Here is a 19,535-nt window from a genome sequence, read left to right as displayed (position 1 = left end):
GGGGGATGGTGACAGAGGATTGGTAGGGGGGGGCAGAAGATTGGTAGGGGGGCAGAGGATTGGTAGGGGGAGAGACAGAAGATTGGTAGGGGGAGAGAGACAGAGGATTGGTAGGGGAGAGAGACAGAGGATTGTTAGGGGGAGAGAGACAGAGGATTGTTAGGGGGAGAGAGACATAGGATTGTTAGGGGGAGAGAGACAGAGGATTGGTAGGGGGAGAGGGACAGATGATTGGTAGGGGAGAGAGACAGAGGATTGGTAGGGGGAGAGAGACAGAGGATTGGTAGGGGGAGAGAGACAGAGGATTGGTAGGGGGAGAGGGACAGAGGATTGGTAGGGGGAGAGAGACAGAGGATTGTTAGGGGGAGAGAGACAGAGGATTGGTAGGGGGAGAGGGACAGAGGATTGGTAGGGGGAGAGAGACAGAGGATTGGTAGGGGGAGAGGGACAGAGGATTGGTAGGGGGAGAGAGACAGAGGATTGGTAGAGGGGAGAGAGACAGAGGATTGGTAGGGGGAGAGGGACAGAGGATTGGTAGGGGGAGAGAGACAGAGGATTGTTAGGGGGAGAGAGACAGAGGATTGTTAGGGGGAGAGAGACAGAGGATTGGTAGGGGGAGAGGGACAGAGGATTGGTAGGGGGAGAGAGACAGAGGATTGGTAGGGGGAGAGGGACAGAGGATTGGTAAGGGGGAGAGGGACAGAGGATTGGTAGGGGGAGAGAGACAGAGGATTGGTAGGGGGAGAGGGACAGAGGATTGGTAGGGGGAGAGAGACAGAGGATTGGTAGGGGAGAGGGACAGAGGATTGTTAGGGGAGAGAGACAGAGGATTGGTAGGGGGAGAGAGACAGAGGATTGTTAGGGGGAGAGAGACAGAGGATTGTTAGGGGGAGAGAGACAGAGGATTGGTAGGGGGAGAGGGACAGAGGATTGGTAGGGGGAGAGAGACAGAGGATTGGTAGGGGGAGAGAGACAGAGGATTGGTAGGGGGAGAGAGACAGAGGATTGGTAGGGGGAGAGGGACAGAGGATTGGTAGGGGGAGAGAGACAGAGGATTGGTAGGGGGAGAGAGACAGAGGATTGGTAGGGGGAGAGGGACAGAGGATTGGTAGGGGGAGAGAGACAGAGGATTGGTAGGGGGGAGACAGAGGATTGGTAGGGGGAGAGAGACAGAGGATTGGTAGGGGGAGAGAGACAGAGGATTGGTAGGGGGAGAGAGACAGAGGATTGGTAGGGGGAGAGGGACAGAGGATTGGTAGGGGGGAGAGAGACAGAGGATTGGTAGGGGGAGAGGGACAGAGGATTGGTAGGGGGGGAGAGAGACAGAGGATTGTTAGGGGGATTTCTTGAGGCAAATAAGTTCATTTTGTTGATAAACTTTTTGCTCTCTATTCTCATCCACAGCAGCTACATAGTTTGAACCCCCACCATCCACCACAGTGGCCTCATACTGTGAACTCTCGTGGTTTATGGCCTAACTCAGATTCATGCCCTTACTGGAAAGACAACCCAGTAAGCCTTTTTCCATCCCCCACACAGATAGGCAGGCATGGACTTACTAGGGCATACTGTAGGACTGTAGAGGCATTTAACATTATGCAAACACACACACACACTGAGTGGCCGTATCGGCAAAAAAAATCTAAAACAACCGAGGACACATTCCATTCATTCTGACTTGTAAATTATGCATCAAGGAGAAAAAAAACAGAAATCCTCTGGTAACCAAACACTGTCTCCTCAAATCCACTCTAAGTCTCTGACATTCCTCCCAGTCAATAACAGGATGAGAACAAGAGAGGGATGTTGAACATAAAATCACATATCCTTTCATTCTCTGCAGACCCTTTGAGAGGTTCATTTCAGCTACCTTTCTGCGAGTACTTCACATTGAACCAGTGTGGTTTGCGACATTGAACCACAAACACAAAGGCAAGACAAAGAATGTCCTTCGAACCTCCCTTTTCCAATGTCTGCCATTAAACCCAGATGTCATAAAGCAGACTAGCCAGCGCTGCTTCAGCAGGGTTCGTGTCCCCGCTGGTCGAGACGACTCTCGCGGTTGTCTCCGCTGCCTATTACCTCATGCCCTTCGCAGTGCAAACTCTCCATCAGGGGAGACATTAAATCAAAGCCTCTAGTTTCACCTCAGGAGTCGATCTGCTCGAGCACGTGATGTTTTACGTAGGAGCTCGCGGAGAAGTTGGAGAGAAGTTGGAGGCAAATAGCTGAGGTCCAAATAGCTGAGGTCCTTAGGACTAGGGATACACGGAGCGAGAGGGAGATGACTAAACCAGACTAAGCATGCTAATCATACCCTGCACACTATACTGCACTCAACCTAAACTAAGCAAACAGGGAGAGGGTCTGTGTCCAAAACCAGCACAGAGAATCCCATAGTGGAGTGGGAGAGGAAGATGGAGCGAGAGGAAGGGTGTGGAGAGAGGGAGAAGACTGACGGAAGGGTCAAAGAGAATGAGAAATAAAAGATGAACAGATGGTGCCTTTCTGTTTTTCAGTGCCGTGGAGTTACATAGCTACATGAGTTGTATTCGGAGAGGATGCATTGACTAGGGGACATAGCAGCTCCATTGTGGACTGATGAAATCAAAGGAAACTAGGGATTGAACTGTAAAGGCTTTTAGCCAAGGCTTCTCTCAATAGTGCCATTCAGGATACAGCCGTCGTCATAGCAATCTGCATGGTAATAAAATGCAACACAGCAACAGACTGAAATATGTCTGTCAGGAATCCAGATCGGACCTTGGCCAAATGGGTCCAATGGAACACACAAGGCCTGTGTATATGCTGTGAACGCCAATATGTCCTGTGTGTGTATATGTGTCTGTGTGTGAGAGAGAGAGAGAGAGAGAAAGAGAGAGAGAGGGAGTGTGAGTGGGAGTGATAAGAGCTGTGTTAGCAGCTAGCATGGCCTAGGGGACAGACATGCTGAAATGTCAGTAAGACAGTGTAATGGTTCTCCTCAGGTCACACTTTACACAGGAAAGAGCTTGTCTGCCTTGTATTTGTTTCCATTCCCCCTAAAAAAAAAAAAAAGATTACACCAGTACCAGTAGGCCTGCCTGGGAATTTTTCTGCTCCTTCGTAAACAGACCGCAAATTACTTGAGTAGGCGACACCATTACACGGAAACACTTCCTCTGGAATAAGCAATGCATCATGTTTAACCTTTTGCACGTGGTGATCGTTTTCCTGGATCAAACCTTTTGAACAAAGTATCGACATCTATTTGGCCGGGAGAAATCTTTGAAATTTGAAGGAAGCCAATCATTAGCATTAGGCATCATTGTTTCCCTTTGCGGTCGAGAGCTTATTTTCTGTGTTGTTGTTGAGAGCTTATCTGGCAGTACTTCACTTCTTCTCAGTTCATACATTTGGCTGAGAGAACACTCTTTACATGTGGAATTCCCGTTAAAAAAGGGTTGTTTTCTGCAAATAACGCATGATTTTAACGAGCACCTGGAGAGGTGCCACCTCAGCTAGCTGCAGATCTAGAAGGAAAGAAAGGAGAGGAGGGCTATGGGATAAAGAGTCTCATATAGCCCAGCCCCTCCAAGTGCATATCTAGAGCAAAAACCACCTTCAACCAACCACAAACCAAACTCCAATCTCCGTTTTGATATAAAGGGTCAGTATTGCAGTTCAAACATGTGCCCGATCAGAAAGTAGTTAACGTCGAGGTTTTTAAAACATAAAGTGGATCTCTCTGGGGCACGTCCACAGCTCTGATTTATTTTATTTTTATGGCAGCGGCTGATTTGAAGCAGGTTTTGGGCTCTGCCTTATCATGGATCTTGGCACTGCAGCGGCATTTTTTTTGGGGGAGTGTAGGGCTGTATGATGAGGGATAGGGCTAAGGCTGGGCTCCCATGGTGTTTTAAGGCTTTAGTACTCACATGATCTCCTGGCTGAGGCCGCATGAGAGAAACCTGGTCGTAACCGCGGCGAAACAGGGCCCAAATGGCATCCAGTTTACCCTGCAAACAAAGGGAGGGAGACATGGCTATAGTGAATACTGTCAAAAATGTTACCTGTGTAAAGTGTGCATGGCCAATATGTAATTTCATACTACACACAGTACCCTATTATGCATGTATAGGTAGAGAGGAAGAGAGTGTATAAACTAGTCTGAGAAAAAAAGGTAGAAAGGAAGGAGAAGAAGAGAGTGTTTTTACCTGTATGGGGGTGTACCACTTCCTGTCTGTGGCTGGCTTCCTGTTGTGGGCCTTCTTGGGCTTGGGCTCGTACGGCTCAAATTCCTGCTCTGGCATTTTCACCACAGCGTTCTTGGGCTTCTCCAGCTTAGCCCCCTCCTCGGTTGAACCCTTCCCCCCCCAGCGTACCTGTAGGAGTGGAACAAAGATGGGGTATGACCTACTGTACCTGTGGAAGTGGGCCTACAGTACATACTACACACAGGCGGTGAAGAAGAGTCTAGAATAAAGTTCCAACTGTCATGTTTTTGTGAGGAATTATGGAAGATAAAGATGGACATTTATTTGGGTGTAACTGTAAAGTGATTGGATCCACCTCACCTCCATTCTTTTGATTCCTCCGACTCCTCTTCCTCCATAGTAGGATGCATCCACAGTTGGCCACTTCTTCTTGGGCATGCCATCTTCATCATCTGATTCCTGGCAGACAGAAAAGATGGGAGCAAATAATGAACTTCCAAGCAAGTGTTCGATATGCCTCTATTTGGGCTCTATTTTCTGCTGGCGTTAAGTCAGAGCTACTGTCAAAATCACAATCTTAACTTTGACTTGTAAAAGCCAGGGTTCTGCTATTTTTCAACCCTGGCGTGAGGGTTGGTCATTTCCTGTCTTCCATCAGCTCGCTTGCGCTGAGGTGGGATGGGTGGAAATATTTTAGGCGTGTCTTTTAAAAACGTTCGCTTACGTACCAATTTTAAGCAGAGCTAGTGGTGATATTTAAGATTCACCAAAAGCTGGACTTAGAAATAACACAATTGGTTATGGCATCGATTTTGCCAATGGAGGCTCACAGTAGCCCAATCAGTGGCCTTTAACCTATGTTTTATTAAAATATCACAAGCAGCAAAAAACAGTCAACAGACATTCCCTTTATTCTTTATATTGAACATTATTTTTCTCCAGCTTCTCATCTGCGATGCCCATTGACTGAAAGGAGCCAGTGACTGCGGGAAGAATGTTTAGGAACAAGTTATAACAACTGCATATTATTTTTCCTTTATAATTGAGTTAAAAAAATAGCATCTTCCACTTTCATTTGTTGGACCAAACCGTCAAGTGGTAGAGCGTGGCACTTGAAACGCCAGGGTTGTGGGTTTGATTCCCTTGGGGGACCAGTATTCACCCCCTTGGCATTTTTCCTATTTTGTTGCCATAAAACATGGAATTAAAATGTTTTTTGGGGGGGAGTTTGTATCATTTGATTTACACAACATGCCTACCACTTTGAAGATGCAAAATATGTTTTTATTGTGAAACAAGCAAGAAATAAGACAAAAAAAAACTATTCACCCCCCCAAAGTGAATACTTTGTAGAGCCACCTTTTGCAGCAGTTACAGCTGCAAGTCTCTTGGGGTATGTCTCTATAAGCTTGGCACATCTAGCCACTGGGATTTTGCCCATTCTTTATGGCAAAACTGCTCTAGCTCCTTCAAGTTGGATGGATTCCGCTGGTGTACAGCAATCTTTAAGTCATACCACAGATTCTCAATTGGACTGAGGTCTGGGCTTTCACTACGCCATTCCAAGACATTTAAATGTTTCCCCATAAACATCTCGATTGTTGCTTTAGCAGTATGCTTAGGATCATTGTCCTGCTGGAAGGTGAACCTCCGTCCCAGTCTCAAATCTCTGGAAGATTGAAACAGGTTCCCCTCAAGAATTTCCCTGTATTTAGCGCCATCCATCATTCCTTCAATTCTGACCAGTTTCCCAGTCCCTGCCGACCATGAATATCCCCACAGCATGATGCTGCCACCACCATGCTTCACTGTGGGGATGATGTTTTGGGGTGTTGAGAGGTGTTGGTTTTGCGCCAGACATAGCATTTATCTTGATGGCAAAAAAAGCTAAATTCTAATCTCATCTGACCAGAGTACCTTCTTCCATATGTTTGGGCAGTCTCCCACATGCCTTTTGGAGAACAATTTAAGCAATGGCTTTTTTTCTGGACACTCTTCTGTAAAGCCCAGCTCTGTGGAGTGTACGGCTTAAAGTGGTCCCATGGACAGATACTCCAATCTCCGCTGTGGAGCTTTGCAGCTCCTTCAGGGTTATCTTTGTTCTCTTTGTTGCCTCTCTTTGTTGCCTGATTAATGCCCTCCTTGCCTGGTCCCTGAGTTTCGGTGGGCGGCCTTCTCTTGGCAGGTTTGTTGTGGTGCCATATTCTTTCCATTTTTTAATAATGGATTTAATGGTGCTCCGTGGGATGTTCAAAGTTTCTAATATTTTTTTATAACCCAACTCTGATTTGTACTTCTCCACAACTTTGTCCCTGACCTGTTTGGAGAGCTCCTTGGTCTTCATGGTGCCACTTGCTTGGTGGTATCCCTTGCTTAGTGGTGTTGCATACTCTAGGGCCTTTCAGAACAGGTGTATATATACTGAGATCATGTGACACTTAGATTGCACACAGGTGGACTTTATTTAACTAATTAGGTGACTTCTGAAGGTAATTGGTGCACCAGATCTTATTTAGGGGCTTCATAGCAAAGAGGGTGAATATATATGCATGCACCACTTTTTCATTTTGTATTTTTTAGAATTGTTTTAAACAAGTCATTGTTTTCATTTAACTTCACCTATTTGGACAATGTTGTGTATGTCCATTACATGAAATCCAAATAAAAATCCATTTAAATGACAGGTTGTAATGCAACAAATAGGAAAAACGTCAAGGGGGATGAATACTTTTGCAAGGCACTGTATGAAGATGTATGTACTTACTACTTACTGTAAGTCGCTCTGGATAAGCTTGTCTGCTAAATGACTCAAATGTAAAACATTGTGGGAATTTCCACCACTGTCCTTGGTGCTGAATCCGCTTGTAGCCTAAGATATTTGCCTGTTAGTTTGTTTACCTTTCACTTGGCAAAGTGACTAGCAGGCCATATCAACGGTGATGTTTGGCTAATCTTACACTACATGACCAAAAGTATGTGAACACCTGCTCGTTGAACTCTCATTCCAAAATCAATTACATTAATATGGAGTTGTTCCTCCACTTTTCTGCTGTAACAGCTTCCACTCTTCTGGGAAGGCTTTCCACTAGATATTGGAACATTGCTGTGGGGACTTGCTTCTATTCAGCCTCATGAGCATTAGTGAGGTCCGGCACTGGTGTTTGGCTATTTGACCTGGCTCGCAGTCAACTTTAGAATTCATCCCAAAGGTGTTCGATGGAATTGAGGTCAGGGCTCTGTGCAGGCCAGTCAAGTTCGTACACACTGATCTCGACAAACCATTTCTGTGTGGAACTCGCTTTGTGCATGGGGGCATTGTCATCTTGAAACAGGGAAGGGCCTTCCCCAAACTACTACCACAAAGTTGGAAGCACAGAATTGTCTCGTATGTCACTGTATGCTGTAGCGTTAAGATTTCCACTTCACTGGGACTAATGGGCCTGGCCCGAACCAAGAAAAACAACAAAAGACAATTATTCCCCTCCCCCAAACGTTATAGTTGGCACTATGCATTGGGACAGGTAGCATTTTCCTGGCATGCGCCAACCCCGGATTAGTCCATCGGACTGCCAGATGGTGAAGAGAAGGCGTTTCCACAGTTCCAGAGTCCAATGGCGGCGAGCTTTACACCACGCCAGTCGACGCTTGGTATTGCACATGGTGATCTTAGGCTAGTGTGTGGCTACTCAGCCATGGAAACCCATTTCATGAAAGGTGGCCTCCTATGACGTTGCCACGTTGAAACGTCACTGAGCTCTTTCTGTAAGGCCATTCTACTGCCAACGCTTGTCTATGGAGATTGCATGTTCAATTGTCCATGGCTCGAACATGCAGTGCATTTTCGAGAGGCGAATACAATGTGTGTAGAAAAATATTTCTATGTTAAAGCCAATTTTTAAAAAACTAGACTGGCTATATGTTTGCTGAAACTAGGCCTATCGTATGGTTATTATATACTATTTAATAAACTATCTTCAGTGGATAGGACAAGCATCCATGCCTCCTGCCCCAAGAGTCCTTAGGCCTACACATTATGCTCACTGTATGCTCATGGCACGAGAGAGGTGATGTATGATATCATGCCTCTGACCAGACCCTAAATCTATTTTATTTTATTTTTCTCTCGTTTAATTTGACAAAAAAAAAAACTTATTGGAAAGATTCCGCCGTCCATGAGTTTGTGTTGAGAATGTACATTGGCTGGAATGCAATTGCAATTCCGTCTGCTATTTCTGGGGGAGTTGAAATGTGATCTGGAGATGGTTTCATGATGGTTAGAATACATTACAATCGGAAGTTTAATGGTGAGCGGACGTTCCCCATTTTTCTTCATATCGGGTCTTTGTCCAGTTCCTGTGAAAAGTTTGGACGTGCGTAAAACCCTCCATAGTCTAAGTTGCCTTGTCTGTATAATACTCCCGCAGGGAGCAATGACGGCGCCTGTAACCGTTTAGACTATTTAAAACAATTGTTTTTTATTTGTATTTCGTTTTTTTGTTGTTGCAAGACTCAAGCTGTTTCCCCTATCCAGCTGTTCCATTCTCCGTGTGGCCTGCTGCTAGAATGGACGGTAAAATCGCTAAAGTCGCAACAAAATTGAATATGACCTTGTGGATCAAGTTCGGAATGACAACATTTCAGGTGTTCAACATCTAAAGTCCCGCATCACTATATTGAGAGCTTTTCTGTTTCTAAAATTGACGTATTTGGGTGTTTTTGGAGTATTGAGTCCCTGTATTGCACAACGAGATGAGGAAGTGACTTGCTGGTTGGCCCAAGTCTGTAAAAAAAAACAAGTGGAATCGCAAAAAAAAGTGTCTGGACCCTTCTATAACATGCCTGCAATTTAACATAAAAACAAAATAGAGGTTTGGTTGTGAAAAACCTAATGCGCCTTCAAGGGCTGACTTACTGGCTCTGAGGGAGGTGCTGGAGGGGGCTCTTTGATCACCTAGACAGGAAGTTCAGGGTGGAAAGTCACATTCATATTAATTGATGACCGTGACTAAGTGGTCGCATCAGGTGTTCATTATCATTCCCTGGCATTTGTCATTTCTCATCTGCGAAACTGACAAAGAAAATGTTACACACTTTTAAACTCATATCTATTACATTCTGTCAACACTCTTACACAAACAAGAACAACACCATTTGCATTACATTGAGCCAGGTTACTTTTAAAGGGTCATTAAATCATTCAAAGGTCCACTCTATACAGTATAATATAACATGTGGCCCATAATTGCCATCATATTGAACCAATTTTTGACGGTTACCACTGTGCAGCAGAGGGGCCAGAACCACCACATGAACAGCATTGCCATCAACAGGAACAGAGCCAGAAGGGTGATGAGAAGGATGGTACCATCAAACTGCCAGAGGGAGATAAGAGTCATCGTTAAGACAGGGTTAGGACCCTGACGAGAGATGAGAGAAGACTGACGAGAGATGAGAGAGGTTGAGGAGGGGTCTCAAGATCTAAATAGGGGACAATATGGTTCCTATTAGAGCCTATAGACTGTGGATGGGATGTGGTGGTGTTTTGTCTTTATTTTGTGGGTGAGCGGAGTGCTGGTTTAAGTCCCTCTGACATGGGGGGTCTTTTTGGGTGGATCATTGCTGAAGCCCCTTGTGGTTTGGCTCCAGACAGAGCACCAGATAGAGTAGAGGAAGAAAAGAAGAGGAGGAGGAAACTTCCTCAAGCAAAACAGGAGCCCTCTGAAAACAAATGCTGAGAAAAGAAATGCCCCTGAACAAGATTAAGAGGGTAAAATGAGGCAGAAATAAAAAACTGAAAAAGATTGAGATAGAACAGAAAAAAAGAAGTAAAGAAATTCTGGAAATAGGATCATTGTTTCCCAACATAAGACCATTTCTAGTGAGTTTTTGAGTAGTAGTTGTAATGTGATTGGAAGAGCATACTTACACACTCTGTGGTGGTGATGTGCACAGAGCTAGTGATGAACGACAGGCCTTCATTCATGCTCACTTGCAGATAAACAACCCTGAAACACAAAGACGCACAGGGTTTCAATACAGGACATGCCAAATGGAAGCAAATTATGCTAGCTAGGACTTGCTTGGACAAGACAGCTGAATGTCAAAATGGCACCGTTGTCCAGTGCCAAGGCGCCACACAAAAAGAGCTTTGCGCCCAACAAACAAACAGGCTATTATTGCTCAGACATGTTATTACATGTCTGAGACTAAGTAGGGCATCGGCACTAGCATCAAAGTTGGTTAAACCCTTTGTCAGCCAAGACAAGTTTTACCTTGCCCGATCAAAAACAATTGATGCCCATATCACATCTCTTTTTCTTCCCATCTCCAATAACTACTGCCAGTACCTTTCGCTTCTGGGCGCAAAACAATTCTAGCCAGGAAAACATACCAAACCTCAAGGTTAAAAAGAAAAACACATTTTGAATTCCACTCATTTTTTCCTAGGGGTGCAAAGCACGTAGACTGATCCAAGTGGGTATGCGAAGTAGGCCATTTTTGACGGATAAAGCCTCTTCAGGTTTGACAGTCTGGAGTCGGGTATGTGGTTTAAGTTCATGTGCACGCATACCTCAGTGCCAGCAAAACAGCTTCTTATCCCTGAAAGAAGCAACGATCAGAGGAAAAATATGGACAGTTGGACTTGGGCCATGTTCACATTTTGTAGAGATGTGAGCATGTTTGTGCGTGTGTGTGAGGAAAGGGTGATACATTTGACCATGGGGTGCTAAATGCCAGATTACAGATGAAGAAAAGATGACAAAAGAGGAGAGAAAAAATGAGGGAAAAAAATATGGCAGAGAGGGAAGGGAGTTAGAGAGAGACAGAGGAGTCACTGTAGAAGGGTGAGGGGAGAGGAGAAGGTAGAAGGCTGGAGGGAGAAGGTAGAGGAGAGGACAGGAGAGAAGTAAGCAGGGAGGGGAGAAATTAGGGGAATGTGGTGATGAAAAAAAGAGGCTCTAAAGTTGTTTGTTGATTGAGAAACGAAGCCAGCCGATGGATGATGGGTGTGTCTGTGGTTAGGATTAAGGGGCAACCTTAACCCAGTCCTCATTATGAATTCACAGGGCTCTAACCAATGAGGATCTAAACGAGTGCTCATCGTCGAATAGAGGAGGAGTGGACAGTGGCCCTGACACGGCAGGCTTCTTCTGGGTCTCTCCATTTGTTTGCGAGGGCTGGAGAGTGATTGGCTAGACGAGGCAACACACTCTCATCCTACAGGGATAGCTCGGACCATTTGAAAACGGATGTTAAAAAATATATACTCACTGCCCAACTTCGTCTATAACCGGAGCTGTACACAGCAGGAACGTGTCTTCGATATCCACAGGCTTCTCATCTGGGGAGAGAGCCCAACACTTTTGTCAGCGGTTTCCTTAAATAACTTAAGTTTCTTCAATCACCTATAGTACTCCATGCATGTTGCAGCTGAAAATACACATTATACACATTAGTATAAAAACACCTGGTAAGCCTACAGCGTTTTAAAGGTAATTATAAACTGGGTGGTTCGAGCCCTGAATGCTGATTGGCTGACAGTCGTGGTATATCAGACCCTATACCATGGGCATGACAAAACATTTATTTTTACTGCTCTAATTACGTAACCAGTTTATAATAGCAATAAGGCACCTTGGGGGTTTGTGGTATATGGCCAATATACCATGGCTAAGGGCTGTATCCAGGCACTCCGCGTTGCGTCGTGGCTAAGAACAGCCCTTAGCCATGGTATATTGGCCATATACCACTCTCCCTCAGGCATTATTGTGTAAATGTAACCAGGTACTCACTAATTGTGAGGGTGTCATTGACTTTAAAGCTGCATAACACCTGCTCTATATTTCTGGCGTGAAGGAAACCATTCCCTCTCACCACCACCTGGAAACTCTCTGGAAATAAAAGACAACAGCTTTAGTTGAGTAAAAATAGTACAGATACATACATACATACATACATACATACATACATACATACATAGGCTATCAGACATTACACAATTATGTTGGATAGCATACAAGATTAGGTAGATTGGCTTGGCAACACTGGTTAAATAATACAGAAAACATACTTAGGAAACAGACTGCAGGTCATATGGGACTTGTCTCTCTCGATTGGGAAAAAAGCCATTTATCAAACTGACTTCCATTTGGCAGGCCAGGATAAATTCCATTTAGAGACGCTCTCATAACAAGATCCCCAATACGATACACTCCATTAGAACCAATGGGGATTCCTGTCTGTTGGTGTCATTAGAGTGATCAGACTCCTATGCAAGTCAGCTGGTTGGCTTGGCTAGCTAGCTAGTTAGCTATCTGGCTAGCTGTTTTGTTTTGACCGCTGGGGCAAGCAAGCCCAACGTAAGTTGAAAGCAGAGGTCTGTGTGGAGATGATAGAGGCTTGTTGGGAGGACTACAGGGCTACTCTGATCTGTTGCCGACGTATAGTGGGTTTTCTGGCGCCCTAAACTCTAGAGGCTGCCGGGGGCATTACTCAGGTGGGTGCTGCATGTTGGTGGTGGTCAAGGAGTAGCTGGCTAGCTACCAACAGAGGCCTTGCTGCAGGGTGCCCTGTTCAACGGCTCTAAACCAGTGCTTCATTATTCTGAAAGGACCTGTCTTGACTGACCAAGGTTCCTAAGGCTTCTCCCTGGCTGTGACAATGATACTCCCTCATGATGACAATAAACGGTTTCTAATAAACTATTTCTTCATTTGTTTATTTAGTTATATTTACATATGGACTGAACGCTATAATTCAGCTCTTGACTGACAATGTTGTACACTATGATTGACAAAACGGAGTGAAACAGGGAGGAACTCCCTGAATATGTCCAATAAGAAATGCTTGTTTAAGTTTTCCATTGCATAATGTTTGCTATATTTTACTACTCTGTACTAATGAATACGTGCCAGCTGAGCCCCAGTCTGAGGGAAGGGCACTGGCACCAGCTTGGCCCCTTAATGAAATGAACACAGCACTTAAGCAATGACAGGGAACTAGCATTGACTGGCATTGATCTGCTTTGTTCCTATAGGGACCCCACCTCCTGCACAAACACTGGAGGGCTCTGCAGCTAAAATCTCAATACAGGACTTCTTGATGATCTGGAGAAGGAGAATAAGGAGATGAATTGAGTTGAGTACGTTAATATTAGCTCAAATGAACTCATAGCTTGTCAAGACTCTTTGTCAAAACAGACAGGTAAATCAAATGTGAGACATTCGGTAGCTGTAGATTACAACATCTTTGTCTATTTTGTCTTTTCATCTTTATTTGATCTTTCTTTGAAGGTATGTCTTGTGAAACAGGACTGTCTCTCCTTTCTGTCCGGGGTTTATTTACCGAGTCGATCACTCCTCGTAGGGCTACGAAGCCGCCCATCACAGGAAACACGTGCTCGATGGTGTCTGCTATGGTGGCCAGCTACAGGGGGAAGGAGAGAGCAGGTTTATTTACAAAGGCCCAGTGCTTCCTCCTAGCTCACATCTCAGGAACCAGAGACAGACACATATTATTTACATCATGACCCATTCTCTTCAGTGAAGAGTTCAGGGAACACTTGATTTGAGAATGATATTGTTTCTCTATAGTCTTAGAAGAAAGGTGCTATCTAGAATCTAAACGGATTCTTCGGCTGTCCCCATAAGAGAACCCTTTGAAGAACCCTTTTTGATTCCAGGTAGAACCCTTTTTGGTTCCAGGTAGAACCCTTTTTGGTTCCAGGTAGAACCCTTTTGGGTTCCATATACAACCGTTTCCACAGGGAGTTCTACATGGAACCCAAAAGGGCTCTACCTAGAACCAAAAAGGATTGTACCTGGAACCGAAAAGGTTATCCTATGGGGAAAGCTGAAGAAACCATTTGGGACCTTTTTTAAAGAGTGTATGGCTCCATCTTTCCCTACATGCATGCCCAGGTCAGGGGGAGAATAACAGTACAATGATAGGTGCACTAAGCACAATCAGGTACAATCCTAATGTACAAACGACATTGGACAGATGCCTAAACTACTGTACCTTGACAGGTAATAGTATACACAGGTATAGTACAGTATATTATGTCCAGGCATGTTGTGAAAGTCAATCTGGATGGTAGAATGATTCAAGGGGCCAATCAGGTTTCGAATCCAGTTTAACCCTGCATGACTCTGAAACATTCTTCTTAGCTAATATGTCAATCGTTTGCATGCTAGTCAAATCGCCTAATTTCTCTATCATTAATGCGCAGCCTGGGGTATAAGTAGCCCTACCAACATCACAAGCAAGCTCAGGTTCAAGGTGTGTAGGTAGATACAATTACAGGAGACATAGTCTGCAAACGGGTTACTAAAAATAAATAGCACATATTGTAATCATTGTAGTGAAAGAATATTGAGTGAGTAGTATACTGCATGTAATTATGTACTTTTTTGTTTTAATAACAAAAATGTGTTTTCACAGGGGAAGAGGACATGCGCCTGTTTCACTGCAAACTACATCATTACCTGTGTCTCGTTGAAGTCTTTCACTCCAACACAGTACACCATAGCTCCTAGAGATCGGCTTCTCTCCGCCTGTTTGTTAAACAAAACAAACAAGAATCAACCCCAGAGAGCAGGTTTTTACATTTGTCTTTCCTTTACATCAACAGGAAGGTGAACCCTATAATCCTATTTGAATACCTCCTGTTGTGCAGTGACGAGCTGGTGTTCGTTCAGCTCCCCATCCGTCAAGGCAATGATAACACTTGCTGTTCCTGTAACGGAGAGGTCAATCAATAGTATGACCTCAACATGGCCAAGTACAGAAAAAAATGGGAGCGATTTTTTAAAATGTAGGTCTAGATGTAGTGACGGGCGTCATTGGACGCTTACCAAAGTTTTCATGGTGTATCTGCTCATTTGCCTGAAAAGAGAAGACAATGTTATCTTATTCTTCTGTTTTTTTCTTCTTTCAAAACTGTATGTTTAACCGATAAATAACGTGTGGTAAAGTAAGAACCCAGTCAGAAGGAGATAAGTACCCTTTCCAAGCCCAGGTGCATGAAGGTGTCTCCACCGGGTATCTCTCTCTTCAACACATTCAATCCCTTTCTTATCTCCACCCTGAACAAACAACACAGACCACAGACCACAGATCACGTGTCACTGAAAATGTCCTTGGCTGGTCTTTAAAATGTCATTGCTGAGTAAAACAGATCAAAGTTTTAGAGGGCTTCATAACTTTCTTCCATTTCAAAAGTCCTCATACACGACAAAGTGTGAGTCCCAAATGGCACCGTGTTCCCTATAAAGGGAATAATGTACCATTTGGGACGTAACCTCAACATTTTAGTGTACCTGTTTTCTGTCAGTCTCATGAGAGTGGTTCCTCTGGATGAGAACACAATAAAGGACATTCTCAACATGGGGCTGTAAAAACAACACACAAACACAAGGGTTAGATATACTGTCCGCTTTTGGCACCATTTTCCTTTTGTCGAGCCTCAACGAGGCCATACTATGTTTGACCTCAACCAATAAACAAACAACAAACTAAAGGGACCACACACTCCAAACCATTTATTTCACTGATTTATTGTGATATGCAAGCATGTGTTTTGACGTCAAAAAGTCCATCAGAGGAGGCTGGTGGGAAGAGCTATACGAGGACGGGCACATTATAGTGGCTGTAATAAAGGACATGGAATGGTATCAAACCAAGTTTGACTCCCTTCAAATGATTCTATTCCCGGCCATTACTATGAGCCCGTCCACCTATAGCTCCTCCCACCAGCCTCCTCTGATGTCCATGCATCTAAGCATAAGTCAGCATTCTCTTGTGTGGTGAGTTCTGTCCTATTGTTTGTGTACAGTGCCATGCTAACAAGGATTCAGGACACCATTTTGCAGACAAATACATACATTGAAGTGAGCATGTTGCTTGCAATACTACAGCACGTTGAAACTCAATTCCATGGTTTCAGCTGTTGTTTTTGAGACTTCTGGTAATGATGCAAAACCATGCCAACCAGACTGAGGTAGCAAACTATCTACATTAGATGTCCATATTACTCTCCCAGCTTGAACCTCTCGACCTGCCATTATGTTCATGACACATGCCATTACAGCGGTGGGATGGTAAGCAGCATATGCAACAAAATATTTTGCTGTGCGATCTGGAGTTTCATTTTGGGAGCACCAGTGCAACTAGAATAAAATCCAAGAAAATAATTTATGCATAACAATAATTATCCGCAACCCTCTTTCACACTGTTCATGACACAAACTGTTCACACCCCTCTTGTTGGCGGAGAGAAATTGCTGCAGGTTTAAAGCTTATTTCCTGCAATTCTATTATGCATAGGGATGGATACTTTTGTTGTTGTTGCCATTTTCAAGCTAACTTCCTGCAATTCTACACTTTTTGCCATGTCTTATGTGTGTTCATGTGATACTTGAGTGACAAACATTAACAACAAAGTCAATGGGCAAAACAAATGTTAGCTGACATGTGCTAGTTGATCTGGACATTTCTGACAAGTTATAAATAGCTCTCTAAGGTCTTCAATGACTGACGACAAGAGGAAAACTGCTGACGCGTAGAAATTGCACCTTGTGCATTCTACGATTACAAATTTCAGGAGTAAGTTGAAAGCCGGACTGCGTTCCTTTTTTATGGGGGGGGGGGGGGGGCACTAGTGTAGATCAGCATGTTTGTGCAATGACTACTTAAATGTGATTAGGATCCTCTGGGAAACACAGACCAACACGTTGGTTCCTACCCTGTCATAACTCCTAGCTGGCCTTTTCATTTGTTGTCATGCCAAACAACACAATCATTCTATTTCTATGATTCCAACAGTTCACCCAAGTGTTTTGATCTATATTGCAAGTCAAATCACAATTTTTGGTTGAAAAATCGCAATTTGTCTTTTTTTTGCCCATATCGTGCAGCCCTACTAATAATCTTGGTAACTTTATCAGTATATGCAAACATCTGGTGGCACAAAAATAAAGTCAGTCTGGTTTTAGACCCCATCATAGCACTGAGACTGCACTTGTGAAGGTGGTAAATGACCTTTTAATGGCATCAGACTGAGGCTTTGCATCTGTCCTCGTGCTCCTAGACCTTAGTGCTGCTTTTGATACCATCGATCACCACATTATTTTGGAGAGATTGGAAACTCAAATTGGTCTACATGGACAAGTTCTGGCCTGGTTTAGATCTTATCTGTCGGAAAGATATCAGTTTGTCTCTGTGAATTGTTTGTCCTCTGACAAATCAACTGTACATTTCGGTGTTCCTCAAGGTACCGTTTTAGGACCACTATTGTTTTCACTATATATTTTACCTCTTGGGGATGTCATTTGAAAACATAATGTTAACCTTCACTGCTATGCGGATGAAACACAGCTGTGCATTTCAATGAAACATGGTGAAGCCCCAAAGTTGCCCTCGCTAGAAGCCTGTGTTTCAGACATAAGGAAGTGGATGGCTGCAAACTTTCTACTTTTAAACTCGGACAAAACAGAGATGCTTGTTCTAGGTCCAGAGAAACAAAGAGATCTTCTGTTGAATCTGACAATTAATCTTAATGGTTGTACAGTCGTCTCAAATAAAACTGTGAAGGACCTCGGCGTTACTCTGGACCCTGATCTCTCTTTTGACAAACAAAAACAAGACTGTTTCAAGGACAGCTTTTTTCCATCTACGTAACATTGCAAAAATCTGAAACTTTCTGTCCAAAAATGATGCAGAACAATTTATCCATGCCTTTGTTACTTCTAGGTTAGACTACTGCAATGCTCTACTTTCCGGCTACCCCGGATAAAGCACTAAATAAACTTCAGTTAGTGCTAAATACGGCTGCTAGAATCCTGACTATAACCCAAAAAATGTATCATATTACTCCAGTGCTAGCCTCCCTACACTGGCTTCCTGTCAAGGCAAGGGCTGGTTTCAAGGTTTTACTGCTAACCTACAAAGCATTACATGGGCTTGCTCCTACCTATCTCTCTCATTTGGTCCTGCCGTACATACCTACACATACGCTACGGTCACAAGGCGCAGGCCTCCTAATTGTCCCTAGAATTTCTAAGCAAACAGCTGGAGGCAGGGCTTTCTCCTATAGAGCACCATTTTTATGGAATGGTCTGCCTACCCATGTGAGAGACGCAAACTCGGTCTCAACCTTTAAGTCTTTACTGAAGACTCATCTCTTCAGTGGGTCATATGATTGAGTGTAGTATGGCCCATGAGTGTGAAGGTGAATGGAAAGGCTCTAGAGCAACGAACCGCCCTTGCTGTCTCTGCCTGGCTGGTTCCCCTCTTTCCACTGGGATTCTCTGCCTCTAACCCTATTACAGGGGCTGAGTCACTGGTTTACTGGTGCTCTCTCATGCCGTCCCTAGGAGGGGTGCGTCACTTGAGTGGGTTGAGTCACTGATGTGATCTTCCTGTCTCGGTTGGCGCCCCCCCTTGGGTTGTGCCACGGGCGGAGGTCTTGGTGGGCTATACTCGGCCTTGTCTCAGGATGGTAAGTTGGTGGTTGAAGATATCCCTCTAGTGGTGTGGGGGCTGTGCTTTGGCAAAGTGGGTGGGGTTATATCCTTCCTGTTTGACCCTGTCCGGGGGTGTCATCGGAAGGGGCCACAGTGTCTCCTGACCCCTCCTGTCTCAGCCTCCAGTATTTATGCTGCAGTAGTTTATGTGTCAGGGGGCTATGGTCAGTTTGTTATATCTGGAGTACTTCTCCTGTCTTATCCAGTGTCCTATGTGAATTTAAGTATGCTCTCTCTAATTCTCTCTTTCTCTCTTTCTTTCTCTCTCTCGGAGGACCTGAGCCCTAGGCCCATGCCTCAGGACTACCTGGCATGATGACTCCTTGCAGTCCCCAGTCCACCTGGCCGTGCTGCCAATCCAGTTTCAACCGTTCTGCCTGTGATTATTATTATTTGACCATGCTGGTCATTTATGAACATTTGAACATCTTGGCCAAGTTCTGTTATAATCTCCACCTGGCACAGCCAGAAGAGGACCGGCCACACCTCATAGCCTGGTTCCTCTCTAGGTTTCTTCCTAGGTTTTGGCCTTTCTAAGGAGTTTTTCCTAGCCACCGTGCTTCTACACCTGCATTGCTTGCTGTTTGGGGTTTTAGGCTGGGTTTCTGTACAGCACTTTGAGATATCAGCTGATGTACGAAGGGCTATATAAATACATTTGATTTGATTTGATATCTTCTTCATGAGATGTTCCTATATTTCAAAAGTAAGTAGGATTCACGTTGGCTCAATATAGGCTATATCTCAATCCATTACAAAAAAAATATTTCTTTCAATACATGATGTTGAAAATATTTTTCTGACGTTCTCTTAC

The 19,535-nt window shown here is 44.2% G+C and overlaps 1 protein-coding gene across 1 annotated transcript in view; it reads right to left on the bottom strand.

Moving 5' to 3' along the window:
- Positions 1-19,535, bottom strand: part of LOC115144010 (anthrax toxin receptor 1-like) — a 31,369-nt gene that overhangs the window by 3,097 nt on the left and 8,737 nt on the right. Inside the window, exons 3-17 of the mRNA XM_029684581.2 lie at positions 15,518-15,589; positions 15,202-15,283; positions 15,053-15,083; positions 14,861-14,934; positions 14,684-14,752; positions 13,542-13,622; positions 13,243-13,303; positions 11,990-12,088; positions 11,469-11,538; positions 10,123-10,201; positions 9,473-9,568; positions 9,109-9,147; positions 4,557-4,655; positions 4,197-4,364; positions 3,918-3,998 (exon numbers count right to left, since the gene is read on the bottom strand). Of these exons, the coding sequence (XP_029540441.2) occupies positions 3,918-3,998; positions 4,197-4,364; positions 4,557-4,655; positions 9,109-9,147; positions 9,473-9,568; positions 10,123-10,201; positions 11,469-11,538; positions 11,990-12,088; positions 13,243-13,303; positions 13,542-13,622; positions 14,684-14,752; positions 14,861-14,934; positions 15,053-15,083; positions 15,202-15,283; positions 15,518-15,589 (1,201 nt within the window). The remainder of the gene's footprint in view (positions 1-3,917; positions 3,999-4,196; positions 4,365-4,556; positions 4,656-9,108; positions 9,148-9,472; positions 9,569-10,122; positions 10,202-11,468; positions 11,539-11,989; positions 12,089-13,242; positions 13,304-13,541; positions 13,623-14,683; positions 14,753-14,860; positions 14,935-15,052; positions 15,084-15,201; positions 15,284-15,517; positions 15,590-19,535) is intronic.

Source organism: Oncorhynchus nerka, linkage group LG16 (assembly GCF_034236695.1).
Source record: "Oncorhynchus nerka isolate Pitt River linkage group LG16, Oner_Uvic_2.0, whole genome shotgun sequence".
In the NCBI taxonomy this organism is placed as follows: domain Eukaryota; kingdom Metazoa; phylum Chordata; class Actinopteri; order Salmoniformes; family Salmonidae; genus Oncorhynchus; species Oncorhynchus nerka.
This window is presented reverse-complemented; position numbering and strand designations above follow the sequence as displayed.